Here is a 21,084-nt window from a genome sequence, read left to right as displayed (position 1 = left end):
CACTGGAGTTCTTGGGGTAGAGATGGAAACGCTCAACATTCTCGCCCAGGACACCGCCCTTAAAATCAGATCGAGGGAGACTCCCTTCTCTTTGAATGCGTTTAGCAATCCCTAAACCAAAGGTATGTAGATGGACAAAAATACGACCGCACCTCGCGCGTCTGCCCGAGTACAGATCGGCGAGTGCAGAGACGCACAGACCTCTGTCATTTATTTATTTTTCTTTCCACTGGGTGCGCTGTCCCTTTAAATGGGGACGCTGGTGCTGGTTCCGTAGCAGGGGAGCCGGCAGCTTGTTGATTTCAGAGCTGGTGAATTTCACATTGTTTCCACTTCACTTTCCTCGCCCGGGTAGAGGCTCCTGTGGGCTCTAGCACCGCTGTCGCTGCTGCCAGCCGGGGCCGGGGAAGCGCACAGGACCCGCAGCATCGCGGCCGGCGTGGGGCCGGAGGAAAGGGTGTCGGGGCCACACGCGCACCCTCGCTGCAGTCCAGCTCCTCCCGAAGCTCGGACGCCCGGAGCGCCCGGAGCCGCGCACCGCCCGCCTGGACGCCCGCGCGCCAGCCCGCCCACGGGCCGGGGCCCCAGCCCGGCAGCCTGCGAGGGGAGGAGGCCCAAGGGGGCGGGGTGGGGGGCGGGGGTGGGTGCTGCCGCCGCCGCGGAGCTGCTGCTCGGCGCGTTTTGCATGAAGATGGCGGCTCCCACCGCCAGCAAGGCAGCCTCCGTGGGCTGTAACAACAAGCCTTCGTTCCCGGAGCTGGATTTCAGGTCGGGAGCTCGGGTGGAGGAATTGAACAAACTCATCCAAGAATTCACGAAACATGACCAGCGGGAATACGACGACCAGAGAGCGCTGGAGATTCACACAGCCAAGGATTTCATCTTTTCCATGCTGGGTAAGGAGGAAAAAGGGGCAGATGTGTGTGTATGTTGGGAAAGGGGTAGACAACCATTCCCCTTTCTCGCGCTCTTTCCTCCTGGGTTTCTTTCCTGGAGCCGGGTGCCTGGGGTGGAACGTACCTCCATTCGGTCCCTTCCCTTCTTTCTCCGTCGCGGGCTGCGCTGCCGCCTCTCCTCTGGTTACTATACTTGCCCTTCCCTCCTCGTTACTATACTTTGCTCCGGGTCCCTTCTTTCCCCTTCGCTGGCTCTTTTGTTAATTTCTCCCCGGCGGAGTCTCGCGGGCCGGTGAGGTGTAGCTGGTGAAATGTGTCGGGGTTGGGTGAAGCCCCTGGAAGCAGCGCGGTCCAGGTGAGACCCCGCGGCGCCCGCAGGGATTTGGCTCCCGGAGGCTGGGACTTGCGCCTTCCCGGGCCAGCTCTCGCGTCCTCTCCTGAGCCGAGGCGCGGGAGGCAGCTTGGGGCTCTGGCTCGGAGCCCGAGCGACAAGTTGCTTCTTTAGTCCTGCGGCGCGGCGCTGTCACGCCGAGCCCCCGGTGGCCAAACTTGTTGGGTGTTCCAAAGTAAGCCGCTGAAGTAGGCTGGGCGCCCGGAGTTCCTGCAACTTTGATTTGCAAATCGACTTCCCTTTGAAGCGGTCGGAAGCGTTTCCGGTGCTTTTCCCGGGCTCTTGCTGAGCTCGGAATTTCTAATTCCCTGTTCGAAGATGTCCCCTCTCAGAGCCCTGACCCCAAGGAACGCCGGCCGCCTGCTCTTTGTGTATTGTGTGTGAGGTGCCCTGCGTTTAGAATGCGGGAGACATCCGAGGGAAAAAAAATACGCGTCTCACCCCTACCCCCTAGCCGAGCAGAGAGAGCCTTCAGCTAATTGCTGAATAAGCCTGCCCTGGGAGATCGAGCCTCTCCCCAGGTGTCCTGTTGGGATTATTGCTCTTGAGGTTTAGTGCGAGTGACCGCTTGTGGGAGCCTTCGGTGCAGCTTGCGGGCAACAGTGGAACGGGGACTGTCATGCAGTACGTGGCTCGTCGTTAACATTCCGCGGAACTAGAACTCTAGCGTGGCGCTGCCCCTACGCGCGTGTCTTTGCGCTCCCTATGTAAATACCTCTTCAGCCAGTTTTCCTGGTAGTGGAATAGGTGCTTGGAAAGGGTCTTTCAGCTTTTGCCTTCCTTCTGCCACCTACTTTGATTCAGCCAGTTGTTGTGGCTCTTTTCCTGGGATGCATTCTTCCCTCTAGATTTTCTTCTCTCCCCTCAGCTCAGGCAGGGGTGATACAAACCGAAAGGTTAGGCCGAACGTAGTAGTTAACGCTCCGGGAAGTTGGATGAAACAAGTTAAAGCTTGGGACTTGTTTATTTACTTTTTGCTCTGGGCTCCCCAAGAACATCCTGGGTTGTGTATGGGGTTGACAAGCTCTCTATTGAGATTTTTGAGCGTTCTTTAGATGTTTATAAATCTTTAACCTGGTGGAAGTGAATTTACAAAGGTTACAAATCTGCTAGATCTGAAAGCCAGGACAGGTATTGCCAGGAAGGTGGGGACACGTAGAGAAGGTTCCCGGGGCAGTTATTTAAGTTGCTTAATCATGGCCTTTCTCTTTGCCTTGAGTAATGGAAGTCTGCCATTGTATTATTATAGCCTCTACATCACTTCTCGTGTCTCCTGTCCTAAGTCATTCACTGGAAAAGGCACTGGGTCATGTAGTCAGGATAGTCATGGCTCAGAAAATGGGAGGATGGGGAGGAGTGAATTTAAATGCGGAGCTCATTAGGAACTTCTATGCTAAACACACAGCTGACACACTGAATTAGCAAAACCTTTATCCCCATATGAAGGATAAATTATTCTAGGGTACTTAATTTATTCATGTGTTTAATGTCCTTGGTGGTGGCGTTGTGTTGACAAGTAAACTAAATTTGCATTATACCCATTTGACCTTGTAAAAAGAAGTCTTTCTTGCCTCTTGGGGATTTGGTGTTTCCCACCTGCAGGAGAGCATCCTTTAAGGCTCTTGCGCCTCTGGACACTAGAAGGCAGATGGAGAAATAAGCTTGCCTGTGTGTGGTGCTGCATTCATTTGTGAGTTCCTTGCTTTTCTTTAATGAGGTGCTGGCGGGTCTAGACAAGTGAGAGTTTGGCAACAGCAAAAAAAATCCTATGTGGATTTACTTTTTCTAAAGCAGAATTTCTTTTTTTTTTTTTTTTATTGACTTTGTAATAATATTACATTAAAAATATATATGTGAGGTCCCATTCAACCCCACCCCCCCACCCCCCCTCTCCCCCCCCCAACAACACTCGTTCCCATCATCGTGACACATCCATTGGATTTGGTAAGTACATCTTTGGGCACCTCTGCACCTCATAGACAATGGTTCACATCATGGCCCATACTCTCCTCCATTCCATCCAGTGGGCCCTGTGAGGATTTACAATGTCCGGTGATTACCTCTGAAGCACCATCCAGGGCAGCTCCATGTCCCAAAGACGCCTCCACCTCTCATCTCTTCCTGCCTTTCCCCATACCCATCGTCCACCATGTCCACTTTTCCCAATCCAATGCCACCTCTTCTATGTGGACATTGGATTGGTTGTGTCCATTGCACCTCTATGTCAAGAGGAGGCTCAGATTCCACCTGGATGCTGGATGCAATCCTCCCATTTTCAGTTGTAATCACTCTAGGCTCCATGGTGTGGTGGTTGTCCTTCTTCAACTCCATCTTAGCTGAGTGTGGTAAGTCCAATAGATCAGATTGTAGGTGCTGGAGTCTGTTGAGGCTCAGGACCTGGCTATCACATTGTCAGTCCAGAGATTCAAATCCCCTAAATATATCTTAAACCCCAACATTAACTGCACCTCCAGCACATTAGCATGAAAGTCTTATGAAGGGAGATCCCATCTGAGTCCAGATTCATCACACATAAACACCATTTCCAAAGAGGGGCCATCTGCCCTGGTAGTTAACCCCATCGGCCATGACCATAACTCCCATGGGTCTCTTTAGCCCTCAAAGGAACCAATATCTGGGGGTTGTATCAAGCAGAATTTCTTTTGATTTTAAAAAACAAAATCTCTTTTTGTGTATTTTGTTTCACTTACCACAGCCTTGGGTCTTTCATGAATATTCGAAAGCAGTGTCTTAACGAACCTACCAGTTAAGGTGTCACTCACTGGAGGGGCACCAGGTGCTCATTTCTGGGCTTGGTGGCGGTGGGGTGGGGGTGGGGGTGTCGCCTGGGCTTTTTCCTACCTCTGCTGGAGCTGCACCTGAGGATTGCCAGCAGCTTAAGAACATTATCCCCTCACACAGAATAAGATGGTACAGGAATTTGGTAAAAGCTTTTTTTTTTTAAATGTTACATTCAAAAAATATGGGAGGTTCCCATGTACCCCCCGTCCTCCACCTCCATGAAGCTTCTTTAATGGAGCTGTGGATAACGTTGCCTCTATTTTCAGGCAGTTGGTGGGGAGGGGCAATCGCTCTCTTTCTGTACAAGATTGTTGACCTGGATGAAGCCCCTCCAGCTTTGCAGGGCCTTTTCATTTGTCTAGTTTGGAGGCAACTTTACATAAAAGAGCAAAGTAGTGGTAGACAGTTATCATAATCAATGACCTTTCAGCACCAGGAAACTCCATTGTCCTACCAAAATCTGGGTTCTGCATAGGCTGTGGTGCCTACGGGAACCCGCTGGCTGTATACTGTGTTCTCCATGCTTTTTTTGTACAGAGATTCTGATTCCATTGGAGGCAGGTTTTAGCTGGAGTCACCTGGACTCATACCCGTTGTTTATCTATACCTTGGTTTTCAGGAGAATGATTGCTGTTATTATCTAGTTAATATTTGAGAGCCTAGATTGTGTGAGAGGCTGGCAGTGCATAATAAACAGCATTTATCAAAATTCAGGGAAATTGCCAGAGTTCATTAATGTTTTAATAATATTTGGTATTTGCATAATGTCTCTGCCAGCTCTTTTGTTATCTTTATTCCCTGGCAGGGTTGGCTGGAGACTGGTTGTGTCCCCATTGAACAGATGCAGAACAGGGGGTATTCAGAACATGAGAGAAGGTGGGAAGGAGACAAGCACAGTTGCTTAATCTACAGACTAACTGGACAGCATTACCGTGTGGTTATTAGAGTAGCTATCATTTACTGATCACCTTCGCATTCAGTGACTAATCTTCACACAGCTTTAGGATTGATTAGGTATTACTTTCCCATTAGTCAGATGAAGATGTTGAATTTCAGTGGAATTAAGAAACATCCAACGGTAAGCAGATGGGGCCCAAGTGGTTGAGTGCCTGCTTACCATGTATGAGGTTCAATGTCCTGACCTTCTTGAAAAAAAAAAGAAATATCCAGGGTGGTTACATGGCAAATAAAGGTAGTGCTGTTACTAAAATTTAGGGCTGCCTGACTCTAAAGCCTGTTTCTTTTCTCCTGCTTGGGACTGTTAAGAATAGAGGCATGAAATTCAGAGAAGGTGCTTTGTTTCCTGTTCTTGCAGGATTAGTTTCTGATTACAGCTCTATATGTTAGTGTAGTACAAAGCATTCACGGTAGCTTCTGGAGCAGCCTGAGTTCAGGTATTTTGTTCCAGAATAACATCACCTTTTCCAATTTTTGGCTGAAAATGATGGATGCTATGATAAAATGTTGAAACCTGTAGCTCCAATTCCAATGCCGCCTTTTGCTGATTGTTTGGTCTTAGTTTTCCCATCTATTAAACATGAATCAACAGTAATACCTCATTTAAAAATTGTTGTGTGTGAATGAGAAATTATTTTGTAAATGGAAAAAGAGTGTATACGTGATTTTATTGTTTCTTTAAGGAAATGTACTTTATTAGAAATGCTAGTAGATTTAAGCTGAACTTGTTTCTGTAGCTTGGCATCATGAAATGAAATACAATTGGGGTAACCTAGGAAGATACTGGGTTGCCTGTAGAGGACATGATTAATTCTAATATGAATTGCCATTTGTAAGTGCATATTGTCTACTGACCATGGTGCTAGTGACTTTGCAAGGATAAGTATCATTATGTCTATTTGGAAAGTGAAATATGTGTGATACTACCCCCTTTTAGTGATGGAACACTGAGACTCAAAGGCGTCATGTGCTTGTGCTCACAGCTAAGTGACAGAGCTTGTGTTGGAACCCAAGTGTGCCTGACTCTTGTTCCTTCCACTGTCCTAGCGGTCAGTTTCCTTAGCTCTTGGGTCAACCAAAAGGCCCCACCCTCTTGGGAATGCCATACTCAGTAGCCTGCTTAGCCTGTAGGAGCAGGCCTGGTTTCTCATTGTCTGTCTTTATTTCAAGCTTTCAGCAACTATTTACTGAATATTTACTCTTTGCCAGGCAGCGTGCAGGGCTCTGAGGATAAATTAGTGAGCAGAAACTTTGAGAAATTCTTAAGAGCCTTTGGAGACCCCTCACCCATATCCTTTGCCCACCAACTCCAGGTGAATAGTTTGCTGGCTGTTGTCTCCTCTCAGGCCAGTAAATACCGTGTGACCATTTCTAAGTTCTCAACTTATGGTGTGCTGCTTCTGAATGCTGCTGGACCTGCTGTACTTTTAGGTACTTAGTGTAGTGTCAGAGTAAGTCATTTTCAAGCCCTGGCCTTTCCAGTATTAGAATGTCACTTTTCTCTTAATGAATTAACCCAACAGTATTTACTGGGGAAATTTATTGTGAATTGTCAGAGTTCTTGTCACTAATGTGCTATGTCTATATAATGGACGAGATAATCTCTGAAATCTGTTCCAGCTCTGAAAAATTACGCATGTAGGACGAGGAAGTCTCTCTGAACGGTTTATTTCTGCTGCTAGTTTGGGTTGGAGTCCATTCTTTCTCCACGGTTCTGGACAGTTGCTGCCTTTCACCCTAGAACTATTAATGATCCTGAGTCTTCCCATGATTCCCTTGTGGTGCCACCCATTAGATTATGCATTGCTTGAGATAAGGCTGGGCCCCTTTTCTATGCACTAAAGTATTAGATTTCCTCTTATCTTGTCAAACTGAGAACTTGTCCTTGAATGTTAGTCCTTTAGACTCTCCTGGGGAGAGCATTTTAGCAATTCAGAATTTCAGGTCCCATTTCAGAGCTATTGAATCAGAATCCCTAAAGATCACCAGACTGGCTGCTCAGCATGTCAATATCCTACCCTGGGTTAGCCTTGATATTGTCCATTCTTTACTCAGTAGAGCTGCTCCTAAGCACATGATCCTGGTTGACTTTTGAAACTAGAACCAAGCTGCTGAGCCTCATGATTAGATATGTCTGCTGGATGTCGGAAGGTGATACTGGTGCCTTTTACCTTGGAAAGAGAAGGGAGATGTAGTGGATTGGGATGGTAATGGTGTTTGCCTGCATTTGTTGAGTGTTTTCTCTGTGCCAGAGATTGTAAGGTCTTTATTTCATTGGATCATTTAATCCCTTTAAGGTAAAGTACTACAGGGAACCCCAGGATTGGGTAAATTCAGGAATTTGCTCAAGTTTACCAGCAAGTAAGTGGCATAGCCAGGACTTGACCAAGGTCAGGCTGATGTTAAAGCCTTTTCTTTTACCAATGGCAATATTCTGCCCACAGGAGGAACAGAGACACAGATTCTGGCCCTGGCTTCTCCAGTTATTTAATAGTTGCTGTGTGGCTTTGCACAGGTCAGTGGACTCTGAGCCTCAGTTTCTGAATATGTAAGATGGGACTAATTATTAGACCTACATCATGGGATCAGGTGCATTTACTGAATCTGAAAGTTTTTGGACAGTATAAAAGAAGGACATTTCTGAGTTCTAGTACAGCTCTGCTTTGTACTGTGTGTTACCCTGAATAAGTTTCCTAACCTGTTTTGGTTCTCTTTTTGCCCATTTTACAATTATTTAAATGACAAAGTAGAAAGCAACGTCACCCCAAATTCTAATCATTATTAGTATTTTGGTTTGTGTTTTTCCTAGACATTTTTGTTTATACAGGTGCTCTCACCCACACATACTTACATGCATACAGTTTTACATAACAGGGGAGAAGTTCTCTTTTTAAAAATTGAATGATCTGCTGTCATCTGCCATATTTTAAAAGAGGAGCTATAACCTGAACCCAGTGATATGGTCTCCCAGCTTCTTTCATTTATCTCCTTTTATTCTAAAGAGGATACCATTCTGGAGCTTAGAGCATCTTCTGTGATTTAGTCATTGTGGCTGATGAACTCCGCTTTGGTTTCTGAGGGTCTTACCTGCCTTTCAGTGCCATCTCTTTATCTGTCTCTCTGCATGTTCTAAATGGTCACTTAACTCATCTGATATTTCTCACCTTCTTCCTTTACTTAAGCTGTTTCTCTCCCAGAGGTTTTTAATCTGGGTCCATGGAAACAGTAACATGAAGTCTGCGAATTGATGGGAAGAAAAGTACTTCTTTGTTTTTATTAACCTCTATTTGAAATTTATTGTTTCCTTCCATTCTGAATGTAGGTTACAAACCATAGTAGTAATAGCAGTACCTTTATTTTTTTTGACAATAGAGATCACAAATAATTTTCGTTTCATATTATATTTGCAAATATCTCAAAATACCATTTATTGCTGCTTTGAAATTACGGTGAATATTAGACTTGCTCCTAGATTGTCTTATTTAATGCATTAATGATCACCTGTATTATCACAAATTTATTTTTTAAAACACATTCTGTATTTTAGTATCGGTTTTCTTTGAAATCTAGTGTGTTTTATCATATTCATGTAAATAGACTATTTTGTGCAGGGATTCTTGGACTTTTCCAGCCTGCCAAGAGGATCCATGGCACAGAAACAGTTAAGAACCCTAGCTTCTACAACCTTCTGACATCTTATCTCTGCTTTGCTAGTCTCTCTCAGCTGGAATGCCACTTGACTTATGAAGCATTTGTACATCTCCCCAAGGAGAAAAAAATTACCTTTTCTCCAAGTTCTCACACTTGGTCTCCTCTTATGACTCTTAGCACATTCTTCCTCATGCTGTAGATTAAAGAATCCCTGGCTGGTATGAAGTTGTGTACATAGTAGGTGCTCACTGAATTTTAAGCCACTCAGTTCACTCTTTGAAAGAGCTTTTTCTTATGAAGCTTCTTATTTCAGGCACTATTAAAGGAATGCACCCTTTCTGACATTTTCTTATTATGATTTTCCTATTCCATTAAGCTCTGCTATATCATCCTTTCAGGAGACAAGAAAATCTTAATCTTACCTCGTTACACCCAGAGGGGTGTCAGGGAACTTTTTTCCATTCCACGAATAATACCCTTGCAACTATCCTAAGTCAATTTAAGAAATGTCCAAAGTGATTGCTGAAGCTCGTTGTCAGAGTCCCAGCAATGACTCCTGGGAATGTTCTTTTTCTTGTGGACATGACTTTTCTTCCATGGCCATCCAGGGCCCTCGTGGCCCTCTGTCTCCCCTGCCATACTCGGGGCTTTACAGAATGCAGAGAGGGCATACTTACTGTTCTTCCTATTAAGATGTTTTGATATGCTTACAGTCAGCCTGCAAGTGTTCAGATGTCTGCTCTGGGGTCCAAATTGTAGCAGTTCTTTATTATTACAACCTACTGTTATTTGCAACCAAGAATAATTTACTTCTGCACAGTGCTTTATAAATTGCAGTACATACTCACATCTGTTACGGTATTATTCTTTGGGACAGGGCTTTGAGAAAGACTCTGTAGGAAATATTAGCCCTCATTTACAGATTTTAGTGCCAAGTCTCCAGGAGGTGATGTGACTTAGTCTGTGGTCACAGAGGAAGTAATATCAGTTGCTGGGGTGAGGGATTCTTGGACAAAGTTAGGGGTAGCAGCTTTCATTCCCTTTTTGCTCTCCTCCTGAGCTGAGGCTACACAGTGGGTGAGGATGGCTCTGCATGGCATGGGTAAGTACATGTATTCTCTAGATCCAATTGTTAGGCCTTGCCCAACTGGTTCTTAGGGTCTGTGACGTTGTTTACAATGGACCTGGGTAAGCACTTGCCATCTGAGTGATCTCTTTAAGGGCAGTTCGTGATTATGTCATTATGTGGGACCTTGTCTCTAGGAAGCAGCTATCTGGTTTTCATCCACTTAAGTGCCTTTTCATTAATTCCCTCTGCACCAGATAAAGAGACAGATAACTAGGGACAGTACTGCTATGAATAAAGCTGACATAGGGATCTGTTGTTCACTTTTTGCCTTTTTAAAAAATATTTTTCCCCCAACAAAGCAAGACTTGATTAATATTTTTGAGTTGCGTTCAGTCAGTCTTGTCTAGGTTTTTGTTCTTCCAATCAGTATTTGAATATCTATAGTGTACATAACACTGTGTTAAGCAGCCATTCATTCATAAATTCATCACCCTGTTGGAGTGCCTGCTATGTGCCAGGCACTGGTGTAGTTACTGTAAATGCACAGTGGCGAATAAGAGAAGCACCACTTCTATAGGGCTTCTGTTCTCTGGGGGTATTCAGCACAATTTAAGACTGCAGATAAATCCAGATATGTGCTATAACAACCACAGAGTATTATGGCAGTATTCTAGTGGGTAGATGAAGTGAAGCGTGAAAGAGAACGCCTCTCTGAAGCAGAGGCATTTGAAATGGGAGGATAAGATAAGAGTTTACCATCCTAAGACTTGATGTAAGGGTGTTGTAGGTAGATACAACAGCAAGTGCAGAGACCCTGAGGTGTGTGTGTGTGTGTGTGTGTGTGTGTGTGTGTGAGAACTTGACAAGCTTGAAGCATGAAGAAAAGGCCAGTGTGACTGGAGTAGAGTAAGACAAGACATGAATGAGTCTTGAGTAGAATGAGTAGAGTAAGACAAGACATGGCAGACAGAGAGGAAGACCGAGACCATGGCATCCAAAAGGTTTGGAACACAACCTCTGAATTGAAGGAGATTTCAAATTGGCTAGAGAGACATATGTCGGGAATAAGGCTTATTTAATAAAACTTATAAATATACCACCAAATCATGTTTGATTGGAGGGGTGTGGGCATTAAGTGTTCCAAGAATTCAGAGGGGAGGGAGGAAAGCGTCATGACTGGAGAAGAGTGGCATCAGACAGGAACTTAATCTGAGATTTTAAAAACTTCTTTTCAAGGTTCTGTGATCAAGGAAAGTTTGAATGGAAGAAATGGGAAGGTGGAAAGAGGGAGTTTAGCCCTAGCATAGGTTTCTCTACAGGGCAGAGTCCCAGAGCTGAGATGTGTAAACAACCCAAAAGGGACAAAAGACCTAGTTATTAAATGTAGGGAGAATCTGGCAAGAGGGCAAAAGTGATCAAATTCAAATGAGTTTAACTGAGCGTTTTAAGGGGGCGGTGGGTTTGCTGCCTTAGACATTTGGTTCTTGTTTGAAATTCGTGAGTCTGAGTGTGTCTTCGAATAGCAAAAACTGTTAATTTGCCTGTTGAGAAACAGAGGTTAATATCCAGAGAGGAATTCTGTCCTTGCTTTCAGGGCCGCTTAAATCATAGTCTGATTTGACCTCTGTAAGGAGGAATGGTCTTATGTTCAGATTAACCATGGAATGAGCTGCCTGCCTTGGACAATAGTGGGCTTCCTGCCAGTGGAGGTTTTCCAGGTGGGACCACCCTTTGGCCAGGTTTTTCCAGGGTCTGAAGGGAAAGTTTGGATTACAGGTTTTCTAAAGGTTCTTTGTGCCCTATGATTCTCAGATTTCCACTCTTGATAGCCTAGATAGGCTAGAAACAGACTCTTACCTTAGATGATTTTTGTGAGGAATGGCAGCTTTCATGGGATAATAATAAAAAGCCTTTATATTTATCTAGTCCTCCACAGTTTACAAAGTGCTTTCATATGCATAATCTCATTTTGATTTACATAACAGCCCTGTGAAGTAGATATTATTTCCTCTTAATAGAGGAAGAAATGGGTGATAAGATAGGTTAACTCATCCACCATCACTAATTGGTTAGGCTGGAAAGTCCTTGAAGGTAATCCCAAAATCTTTGTATTATGTTAATTCTAAAAACATTCTTCCCCACCCAACCCCATCACAAAGTGTGGAAGGAGGAGGATTTCTGGTCTGGAGTGAGGGACTGAAGATCAGTAGAAAGAACCAAGCCAATACACCACAAGTCTGCACATGCCTGTTTATGGGTATTCAACTTGTAAGCATTTTTCTAAGCTGCTTCAAGATCACCCTTTTAGCAGCTGCAGCTGTTCTTAATAGGAGCTGCTTGTGTGGATTGTGTTGTGTATTAATAAACGAAACTCAACAGTTTGTTCTTTTCATTTCAACTGTGCCCTTGGTGTGCACAGCCTGCTTCCATCCAGGCTATGTTTGTGATTTGGAACAACACTGTCCCACTGGCATATGTCCTGGGGCCATAATCCTGTTGTGGGAAGAGGTAGTCCTGCTGCTCAGAGCTGGTGAGTCAAAGGCCCACCAGGGATGGGGTGGTAAGGATGGTGTTTTAGTTTCCTGGGCTGCTCAAGCAAGTACCATGAAATGTGTCGGGTTAAATAATGAGGATTTATTTTCTCATGGTTTTGGGCTAAAAGAAAGTCCAAATTAAGGCGTCATCAAAGTGATGCTTTCTTCCTGGTGATGATTGGCCCTTAGCTTGTCACATGGCAGTACACATGGCAGTATCTCCTGATCTCTCTCCCTTCTTTTCTACGTTCTGTAGATATTCAGCTCCTGGCTGCTCTGTCTGTGGCTTTCTCTCTCTGAGTTTCCTTTTGCTTATAAAGGACTCCAGTAACAGGAGTAAGACCCATCCTGGTAGAGGTGGGCCATACTTCATCAGAAGTTTCCGGTTCCAATGGGTCCATACCCACAGGAATGGATTAGTTTAAAGAACATGTTATTCTGGGATATACAAACCTTTATACCACCACAGATGGGTACTGTGGGCTGCTTGGTAGATGCCAGCTGGTCCTTGGTGTCAGAGGCAGGGATGCTGGGGAGGGGGGACACAGTGCTGAACAGGAGGTCATCTCTCACTTCTCTGAGATTTATCTAAAGTGCGCCCCTGCTGCCCGACACCTGCCAATTGCTCCTCTGCTGCAGTGGTTCTGGAACTTTGGTGTGTACAGAATCTCCTGCAGGGCTTGATAAAACACAGATTGCTTCGACTCCATTCCCAGAGTCCTTGAGTCAGTAGGTCTGGGACAGAGAATTTGTATTTCTAACACCTTCCCAAGTGATGCAGCCACTGGTCTAGGGATCACACCTGGAGAACCAGTCAAGGGTCCAGGGTTGATAGAGGTTTGGATGTTTATGTGAAATCTCCAGGTTTTCAAATATTGAGAACAAAATCAAACTGAAAAGAAATACAGTGTGGTCCAAAACTGCAGGCCTGACATAACACTGTGTCTGTCAGTTTATCACCTCTGGCTTGAGTACTTGTGCTGTCTGTCCTGAAAACTGAGGGTTAGTTCAGCTACAGTCTTACAGCTGGTTTTGGGTAGAATCATGGCTAGAAGCCAGGTTTCCTGCTTCCGAGCCAAGTCTGTGTCTCTGTGTTTGTGTGTTCTTAGCTTTGACATGCTGTCTTCTAAATAAATTCTCTATTTGAATAGAAAAACTAGCTATGCAAGTTTGAAGGAAATAATAACAACACTTCAATAATACTTACCCCGTGTCAGGCACAGTTCTGAGTATGTCATGCTTTATATATATAAACTAAGTTAATCCTGATAACAACCTTATGAGGAAGATACTATTATCCTTATTTTACACATAAGAAATCTGAAGCACAGAGAAGTGAAGTAATTTGCCCAAAGTCAGAGTTAGTGGTGGGATGAGCCTTGAACCCAGGTAGTCTTTTTTTTCTTTTTTTAATATTTATTTTATCTTTCTCCCTCCCCACCCCCCAAATTGTCTACTCTCTCTGTCCATTCACTGTGTGTTCTTCTGTGTCCGCTTGCATTATCAGGTGGCACTGGGAATCTATGTCTCTTTTTTGTTGTATCATCTTGCTGCATCAGCTCTCTGTGTGTGCGGCACCACTCCTGGGTGGGCTGCATTTTTTACACACGGGGCGGCTCTCCTTACGGGGCACACTACTTGCATGTGGGACACCCTACGCTGGGGTGCCCCTGCATGGCACGGCACTCTGAACGTGGCAGCACTGCACATAGGCCAGCTTACCACACGGGTCAGGAGGCCCTGGGGATCGAACCCTGGACCCTCTCTATGGTAGGCAGATGCTCTATCAGTTGAGCCACATCCGCTTCCCCCATGTAGTCTAGTTTCAGGCTGAAAACAGCAGAAAACTATGAACTTTCTTCTTAACCTCCTTCAAAAAAACAGACAGCTTTTCTCTGGCAAAGTTGAAATCATAGTTGGAATCCTATAATTTTAATGCCACTGGAACACTTGGAGTTTAGGTGGCTTGGCTTCCTGCCTCCTCAGTTTTACAGAAGTGGAAACCAAAGCCCAGAAAGGAAAGAGGGTGTGATCCTGAGCAGTAATTTTACTTGGGCACAGTGGCTGATAGGTAAATGTTGGGGTGAGACTGCTAGCTGAGAAAAAGGTGCTTGCCTCTGAAAAAGTTTACTCATAGCATTTGCTCCCTGGAGGGGACCTGCCTGGCTTTGAAGAGGGAGGGAGTCCCATGGAGAGGGCTGTGCTTCAAGGTAGGGGACATTTCCCTTTCTTCAAAGCCACCATGCAGTTTGAAGTTTTCCTTAATTGCTGTTAGATGAAGGATGCTAAATAAATAACATTGTAGGCAGTGTGTTTCTGGTCTGTTGTGTTTGCTTTGGTCTTTTGATTGTTCCTTGTCTCCCCTTTTCTGGTTTCTTTCCTCTGAAGTGTGTCCTTTCTCACATCTGTGCTGCTTCCACAGCTTTGAGTATTGTAATGAGTATTTTGAGCTCTGAATAGGCCAACTCTGTAAGAAGGAAGAAGGCTGACTGGGTGGATGACAGTACTTTGGATCCAGGCGGAGCTGAAGCTCTAAGGTAGGAGTTCTTAACAAAGGGTCCATGAGCTTGAGTTGAAATTCAAAAAAATGTTATTCTTGTGGGGACATGTTGGTGTGGGTGTGATATATTTATTAAATAATACATAGTATAGTGTGGACTTAGGAAGGGGTCTGTGGTTTTCACCTGAATGGCAAAGGGGACCGTGGAACAAAAAAGGTTAAGAACCCCTGCTCTAAGGGTTAGTATACCACCTGAGGATCTGAAGTAATGAAACTTCCTTCCCTGCTGCTGGTTACATAGCTCAAGTCATAGGATTTAGAGTTGTGGTAGGATTCAAAGAATTGAGGACTTTTGCCCAGTGGGGATCTTCCAACCCATCATTTTAATTGATGGGGAAACTTAACCCACAGTGGACGGTGACTTGCTACCAGTCGAACAGTGGTGATGATGATAATGGTAATATGGGGAGACCTCTATAAAGTCTGTTCCCCATGCCCCCTTCCCCTCTGCTTGCCAGAGTGCTGGTTCATTAACGATTGGGTCCTCACAGCAGTCCTACAATACTGTGGTTACCACCCTCATTTCATAGATGAGCTAACTAAAACCAGTGACTTGCTCTAGCTAGTGTTAGAAGGTGGATTCAAACCTTGGCACTCTGCTTCCTTCCTGCCTTTCCAAAATACATTTTTAGCACCTCACTATACCAGACTCTGTGTTGGTTGCTGGTGTACATACACAGGATGTTATCAATCCTTGAAGCAAGGGAGAGTGGAAGCGAGGGGATGATGGGCAGAATGGAGCCAAGGGTGGCTTTGCTCTCCTGGAAGGAAGCCAGTTGTTCATATGCTTCCTCTGGCTCCTAGTCCCTACTCTTTCATTGGCCTTCCTTGGCAGCCCTCTGGGCCAAAGTTCTTTTGATGCTTGTGGTTTATGCTTATTGAAAAGTCCTTTGTATGAACTCTCATCTACCCACAGCCTCCTCATTTTAAAGTAAGAAGGTGTGTCCCAACTAATTGATTGATGGAAGTCTGCATAAAGGTTAACTGGGACCCTTGATGCTAAGTAAATTAGGGCATTCTCCTCTTCTCCCCTCCTTTCTGAACTGGGTTTCATTCCTTATTTAGAACACTTAATTAGGACAGAGTTAATGTAGTTCTGTCATTGTGGGGAGAAAGAGGATTAGATTTTTAAAAAATTTTCTATAAGAGGAAGATGTCAAATATTACTTTGAAATCAGAATTTAGAGTTTGAACTGGTTTTTTTGTGAACTTAAGGATCTGCTTCTTAAGTGCTATAACACCTTTTGAAAAGTGGGTTTTTGTTAAAGTAAACAACTCTATCCAGTTTCTCTCCTTTGTAAAGGCTAATGTCTGGACATTGCCTTGTCCTAAAGGATTGAGGCACACTGCTACAAACTCAGTCACTAGGAAGAATAACTCTTTGAGATCCTGGGTGCTCACGATGCAGAGGGTTGGGATTGGAATCCTCAGAGAAGCCTCATTCCTAACCCACTGACTCATGGGTTTCCTGTGATAAAATCATAATGGGAATGGAAATATCTTGGATTAGTGAATCCATATGTGCAATGTGGAAACTCAGGGACTCTGTCCAGCCCCTTCTCTTTCTATAAACTTAGACCAGAAGTGTCTCTAAGGAGTCAGCCTCTTGCTGCTTGCTCATTCGATTGCATAACTATTGCCAAAGCCTTGTCCCAAATAGTGGGCTCTTTTGACCCCCATTTCATATTTTGAAAGGATTTTAAAGGAAAGGGAGAATTTTATAATCTCTGGTCCTTGGGGAGAAGGATTGAAGGAAAATGATCCTACTTAGTATATATCTTTGTGTCATCCCAGAGCAACGAACCCTGCTTCCTGTCTCCTGGATCCTATCTTCTGGACTGTCTTAGCCTTCTCTCCTGGTGTATTATTCCCTCCCCCTTCATCTGCCAGTTTTCCTTTATCACTGATTCCTTCCCAAAGCATCATGCATGCATTCGTTATGCATTCCTTCAACAGATACCTTGAAGAACCTCTAAGCTACAAGCTCTGTTGAGCAGTAGGAAAACATGGAGAGCATATCTTCAGGCTGTTTATGCCATTTTAGGAGGAGATTGACAATGATAAGAAAATTTTTAAAAAGCAAACTTTAGTTGCCTTTCTTTAAACTCTTTCCTCCCTTGGCTTCCATGACAACAATCTCTTCTTGGTTTTCTCCTTTTACTCAGTTTCCACAATAAGTTGTAGACGTTTATGCCTTTGCCTTCCCTTGTATTAGTGGAAGGCTCTGGGTCCTGGGCCTTTAGGTTCTCTCTCTCTGTCTTTCTCTCTCCCTTCGCGCCCCCCCCCCAGTGGCGCAGGAATCTGTGTTTCTTTTTGTTGCGTCATCTTGCTGCGCAGTGCCATTCCTGGGCAGGCTGACTTTCGTGCTGGGTGGCTCTCCTTACGGGGCGCACTCCTTGCGCGTGGGGCTCCCCTACGCGGGGGACACCCCTGCGTGGCAGGGCACTCCTTGCGCGCATCAGCACTGTGCATGGGCCAGCTGCACATGGGTCAAGGAGGCCCGGAGTTTGAACCGTGGACCTCCCATGTGGTAGACGGATGCCCTAACCACTGGGCCAAGTCCGCTTCCCTCTAGGTTCTTCACTATGTTGCATAAAAGAATTTAAGGATGTGTCATAGGGTAGTGAAGAGTGAAGAGTATTAGGAAGCAAGAAAAGAGTACAGAGTCTGAAACATAGATGGTGGGTGTGCTGCAGGGTGAGTCGCACCTAGTTAGGACTTTTTAAAGCCTTTACTCCTCCTGCTTCATAATGTTGGAGAGGGGCCCCAGCTGTTTGCTGTTCTGATTGGTTGCCTTAAATCTTGGGACCAATGTGAGGTCTGCTTGGCGTTATCTGGGGCTTCTCTTTGAACCCAGAAAGAGTTCCAAATGGGATCTCATGGCCAGGGTCTGGGTGGGGTCTTTCCTACTTTGTTCTTAGTAGCAGGGGGTTTCCAGGAGGGGTCTTACGGCCCTGTTCTCTGCTGGGTCCCAGCCACCTTCCCTCTTTAACTCTATTAGCCTGCCTCACTTGGTGACTGCATCTGTCTCTTCTCCTTTCATACTTTCTCTGATGTATCTTAAGCATTCATTTCCTCTTTCTGCTGCTGTCCCAAGGCAGTGTCCCAGCCTGACCTCTCTCTTCATTGCCTCTCAGACATTTCCACTTAGATGACCCAGAGGTGCTACAAATTGAATTCCAAAGTGAATTTGTGTGTGTCCCAAACCTGCTCCTACTTGGGACTCTCTCAGCCAGACTCCAATACACCACCGTGCCCAAGACAGCAACTTGGCAGTAATCCTGGTTCCCCCTCACTCCCCTACCCCAAAGCTAAAAAGGGACTGAGGCCCTCCTAGTTCTGCTTCCTCAGGATCTTTTTTAACAAATCAATTTGATATATATTAATAAAGTATACAGTTCACCCAAAGTGTACAATCAATGGTATTTGGTAGAATCACATAGTTGTGCATTCATCACTTCAGTCATTATCCTTAGTATCTTTATTTTTTTTAAAGATTTATTTTATTTTTTTCTCTCCCTTTCCCCCCCATTGTCTGCTCTCTCTGTCCATTTGCTTGCATTCTTGTCATGCAGCACCAGGAATCTGTGTCTCTTTTTGTTGCATCATCTTGCTGCGTCAGCTCTCTGTGTGTCTGGCTCCACTCTTAGGTAGGCTGTGCTTTTCTTGCACGGGGTGGCGCTCCTTGAGAGGCACACTCCTTGCACCTGGGACACCCCTACATGGGGGACACCCCACCGTGGCACGGCACTCCTTGTGCATGACAGCACTGTGCGTGAGCCAGCTCACCACACAGGTCAGGAGACCCTGGGTACTGAACCCTGGACCTCCGATATGGTAGGCAGATGCTCTATCAGTTGAGCCACAGCTGCTTCCCTATCCTCAGTATCTTCAGACTTTGTTTTCTTCTCTCCATAACCACTCTTTACTTAGTCCAGGTAAGTGCCATCTGAGTTGCTGCAATAATCTCTTTATCAGGTTTTCTCTTGTGTCCTTTCAATCCATTCTCCATGTTGTCATCTTTTAAATATGCCCAGAACTTTTCAGTGGCCTCCAATCATTCTTCACATAAAGTTCAAACTCCTTGGGAGACTTTGGGAATCCTAGCTACTGCCCATGTCTCTAGCTTCATTTCCTGCCACAACTTCAGAGATTTCTTGAATACAACTGCTATGTGACAGACTCTGTGTGAGCTACTGACATTGTGGTGTATCTTTAGGTAAAACCTAAAACATACCAAACATGATTAGAAGGGCTCAGTGCTGTTTCCTGCCTCTTTGGCTTCATGTCATACCTCAGATGCTCTCACTTTCAGTTTCAACCACACTGGCCTTGCAGTTCTTTGAATATACCGTGTCCCTGCCCACAGCTGGCCCTTTGCAGGAATGCCACATCCCACTTACCACAAATACGCACACACCTGGTTAACTCTTGCTTTCCCTTAAAATCTTAGCCTAAGCAAATCGCTATTTCTGAAGCCTTTCAGGCTAGCTCAGAATAGGTTATATTCTCTAAAATACTATTATAGCCTCACAGATTTCTTAGCTGCATTGATACTTGTTGCAATTATTTGCAAATAGGGTTTAACTTTTCCCACTGCAATGAAGCTCAGTGATGGCCTGTTGTGCTTCTGTTTTTGTTTGCTTTTACTTGCCTGGAACACAGTTCAATAACTATGTAGGAGGAGTACCCTAAATATTGTTGGTGTTGTTGGCTAGTTTGCTTTCATTCTTGAACTTGGATATCTGGGTGGTGCTCGGGTCACATGAGGCATTGAGATGGCTGTGTGTGTCCTGAGTTTTAAGTATATATCTTGGTGTGTGGAGGGGTGGGACTTCTTCCTTCCCCCGTTCCCACTTCTCTGCAGTATATAATTATGGAATTATAGGAATGGTGAATTTTAGAAATTATCTAGTCCAATCATTCCCACACTTTCCATATATGAAGATCTTTTTCTTTTTTTATAAACCTGTAAGTCAGCGAGGCCTCCCAGCATTCTCTGCAGAAGTGCAGAAGTTTGTGAGCAGAAAGTGTTCTGGGCCAGGACCCAGGAAACCTGGGTCCTTGATTCCTTTTGTTGTGGACTAACTTGGTGATGATGTTGAACAAACTGTGTAACCTCCAAGCCCTAGTTTCGCCATATGTTGCTGAGCTCTAATAAATGCCTCCTGGACTCCACAGAGCCCATCTACTGAGTTAGATCTCCAAATACCACAGAGGAATAGAGTATGCCTTTTGAGATACTCAGTAACTAGCCAGTTGTAATTACTGAGGTGCAGTTATCCATGGAATGCTAACAGGCTAGCATGGAGGATTTAGTTTTCAGCTGCAGTGTCCTTGTAGGCAAAATTTGTGTTTCTGTGTTAAGTTCCATTGTCTGGGATTGAACAAAATCTATGCTTTTGTCCTTTTGGATCTGTAGGGAGGTAGGGGCAGTGCCACAACAGAGAAAACAGAAAGGAGTGTCTGTTTCTGAGGTAACATGAAGCAGGATGGTGTGGTGGAAAGCAGGAATATGGACTTTGGAGTCAGACCTGGGGCTGCCCTCTGGTACCTGGGTGACTGTGGGCAAATCTTTATCTTTTCAGAGACTTAGTTTCTTTATCCATAAGTTGGGGACAGAAGACCTGTTTCATCTCTTAATTTTATAACCTTTATTTTTTAAAGATTTTGAATAAAATGCCAACTTCATACCACTGTCAAATAAGGTTTAAATTAGTTCACTTGCAGTATATTTTATGAGCAGCAAAAGGCTGGGCATTTCAGTGCATAAAACTGCCCTTCCCTTCTATGTTTTTGCTCAAAGTCCTTGTTTTCCTTCCTGTCTAAATAGGATTAGTGGGGCATCCTGTGAACAGAGAAGTAGCATAAAGTTGTCTGAATAAAGATCTAGTGGTGATTCTTTGTACAAAAGTTTCGGCTTAACTGTTTCTTGAGTAGAGTAGAGTTCCTAGTGATTTAAGTGTTGTAATAGACAAAAGCTAGGTTTTCCTGGGAACTAAAAGAAGTTCCTTCTGAGTTTAATAATTTCCTGTACATTTTAAAAAGTAGGGTTGGCCTAGTTGGATGTTTATTCCGGCCACTCTGTTAATCAGTCTAAATGGTCTTTTGGAGAGAAAGAGCCCCTCCATGCAAACACAATGGGCCATATGGATTGAAAAGCTCTTGCCTGGCTTGGTTGGAATAGTTGAAGTAAGGATGAAATTTTAAAATCAGATGCTTAT

At 44.6% G+C, this 21,084-nt stretch overlaps 1 protein-coding gene across 1 annotated transcript in view; it reads left to right on the top strand.

Annotated features, from left to right (window-relative positions):
- Positions 1-362: 362 nt before the first annotated feature.
- The window catches only part of MB21D2 (Mab-21 domain containing 2), a 120,133-nt gene continuing 99,411 nt past the window's right edge, over positions 363-21,084 (top strand). The window contains exon 1 of the mRNA XM_004460850.4: positions 363-896. Within this exon, the coding sequence (XP_004460907.1) occupies positions 686-896 (211 nt within the window). The 5' untranslated portion in view covers positions 363-685. The remainder of the gene's footprint in view (positions 897-21,084) is intronic.

Source organism: Dasypus novemcinctus, chromosome 4 (genome assembly GCF_030445035.2).
Source record: "Dasypus novemcinctus isolate mDasNov1 chromosome 4, mDasNov1.1.hap2, whole genome shotgun sequence".
Taxonomy (NCBI): domain Eukaryota; kingdom Metazoa; phylum Chordata; class Mammalia; order Cingulata; family Dasypodidae; genus Dasypus; species Dasypus novemcinctus.
Note: the sequence above shows the minus strand (reverse complement) of the source record. Positions and strands in the feature narration are given on the sequence as shown.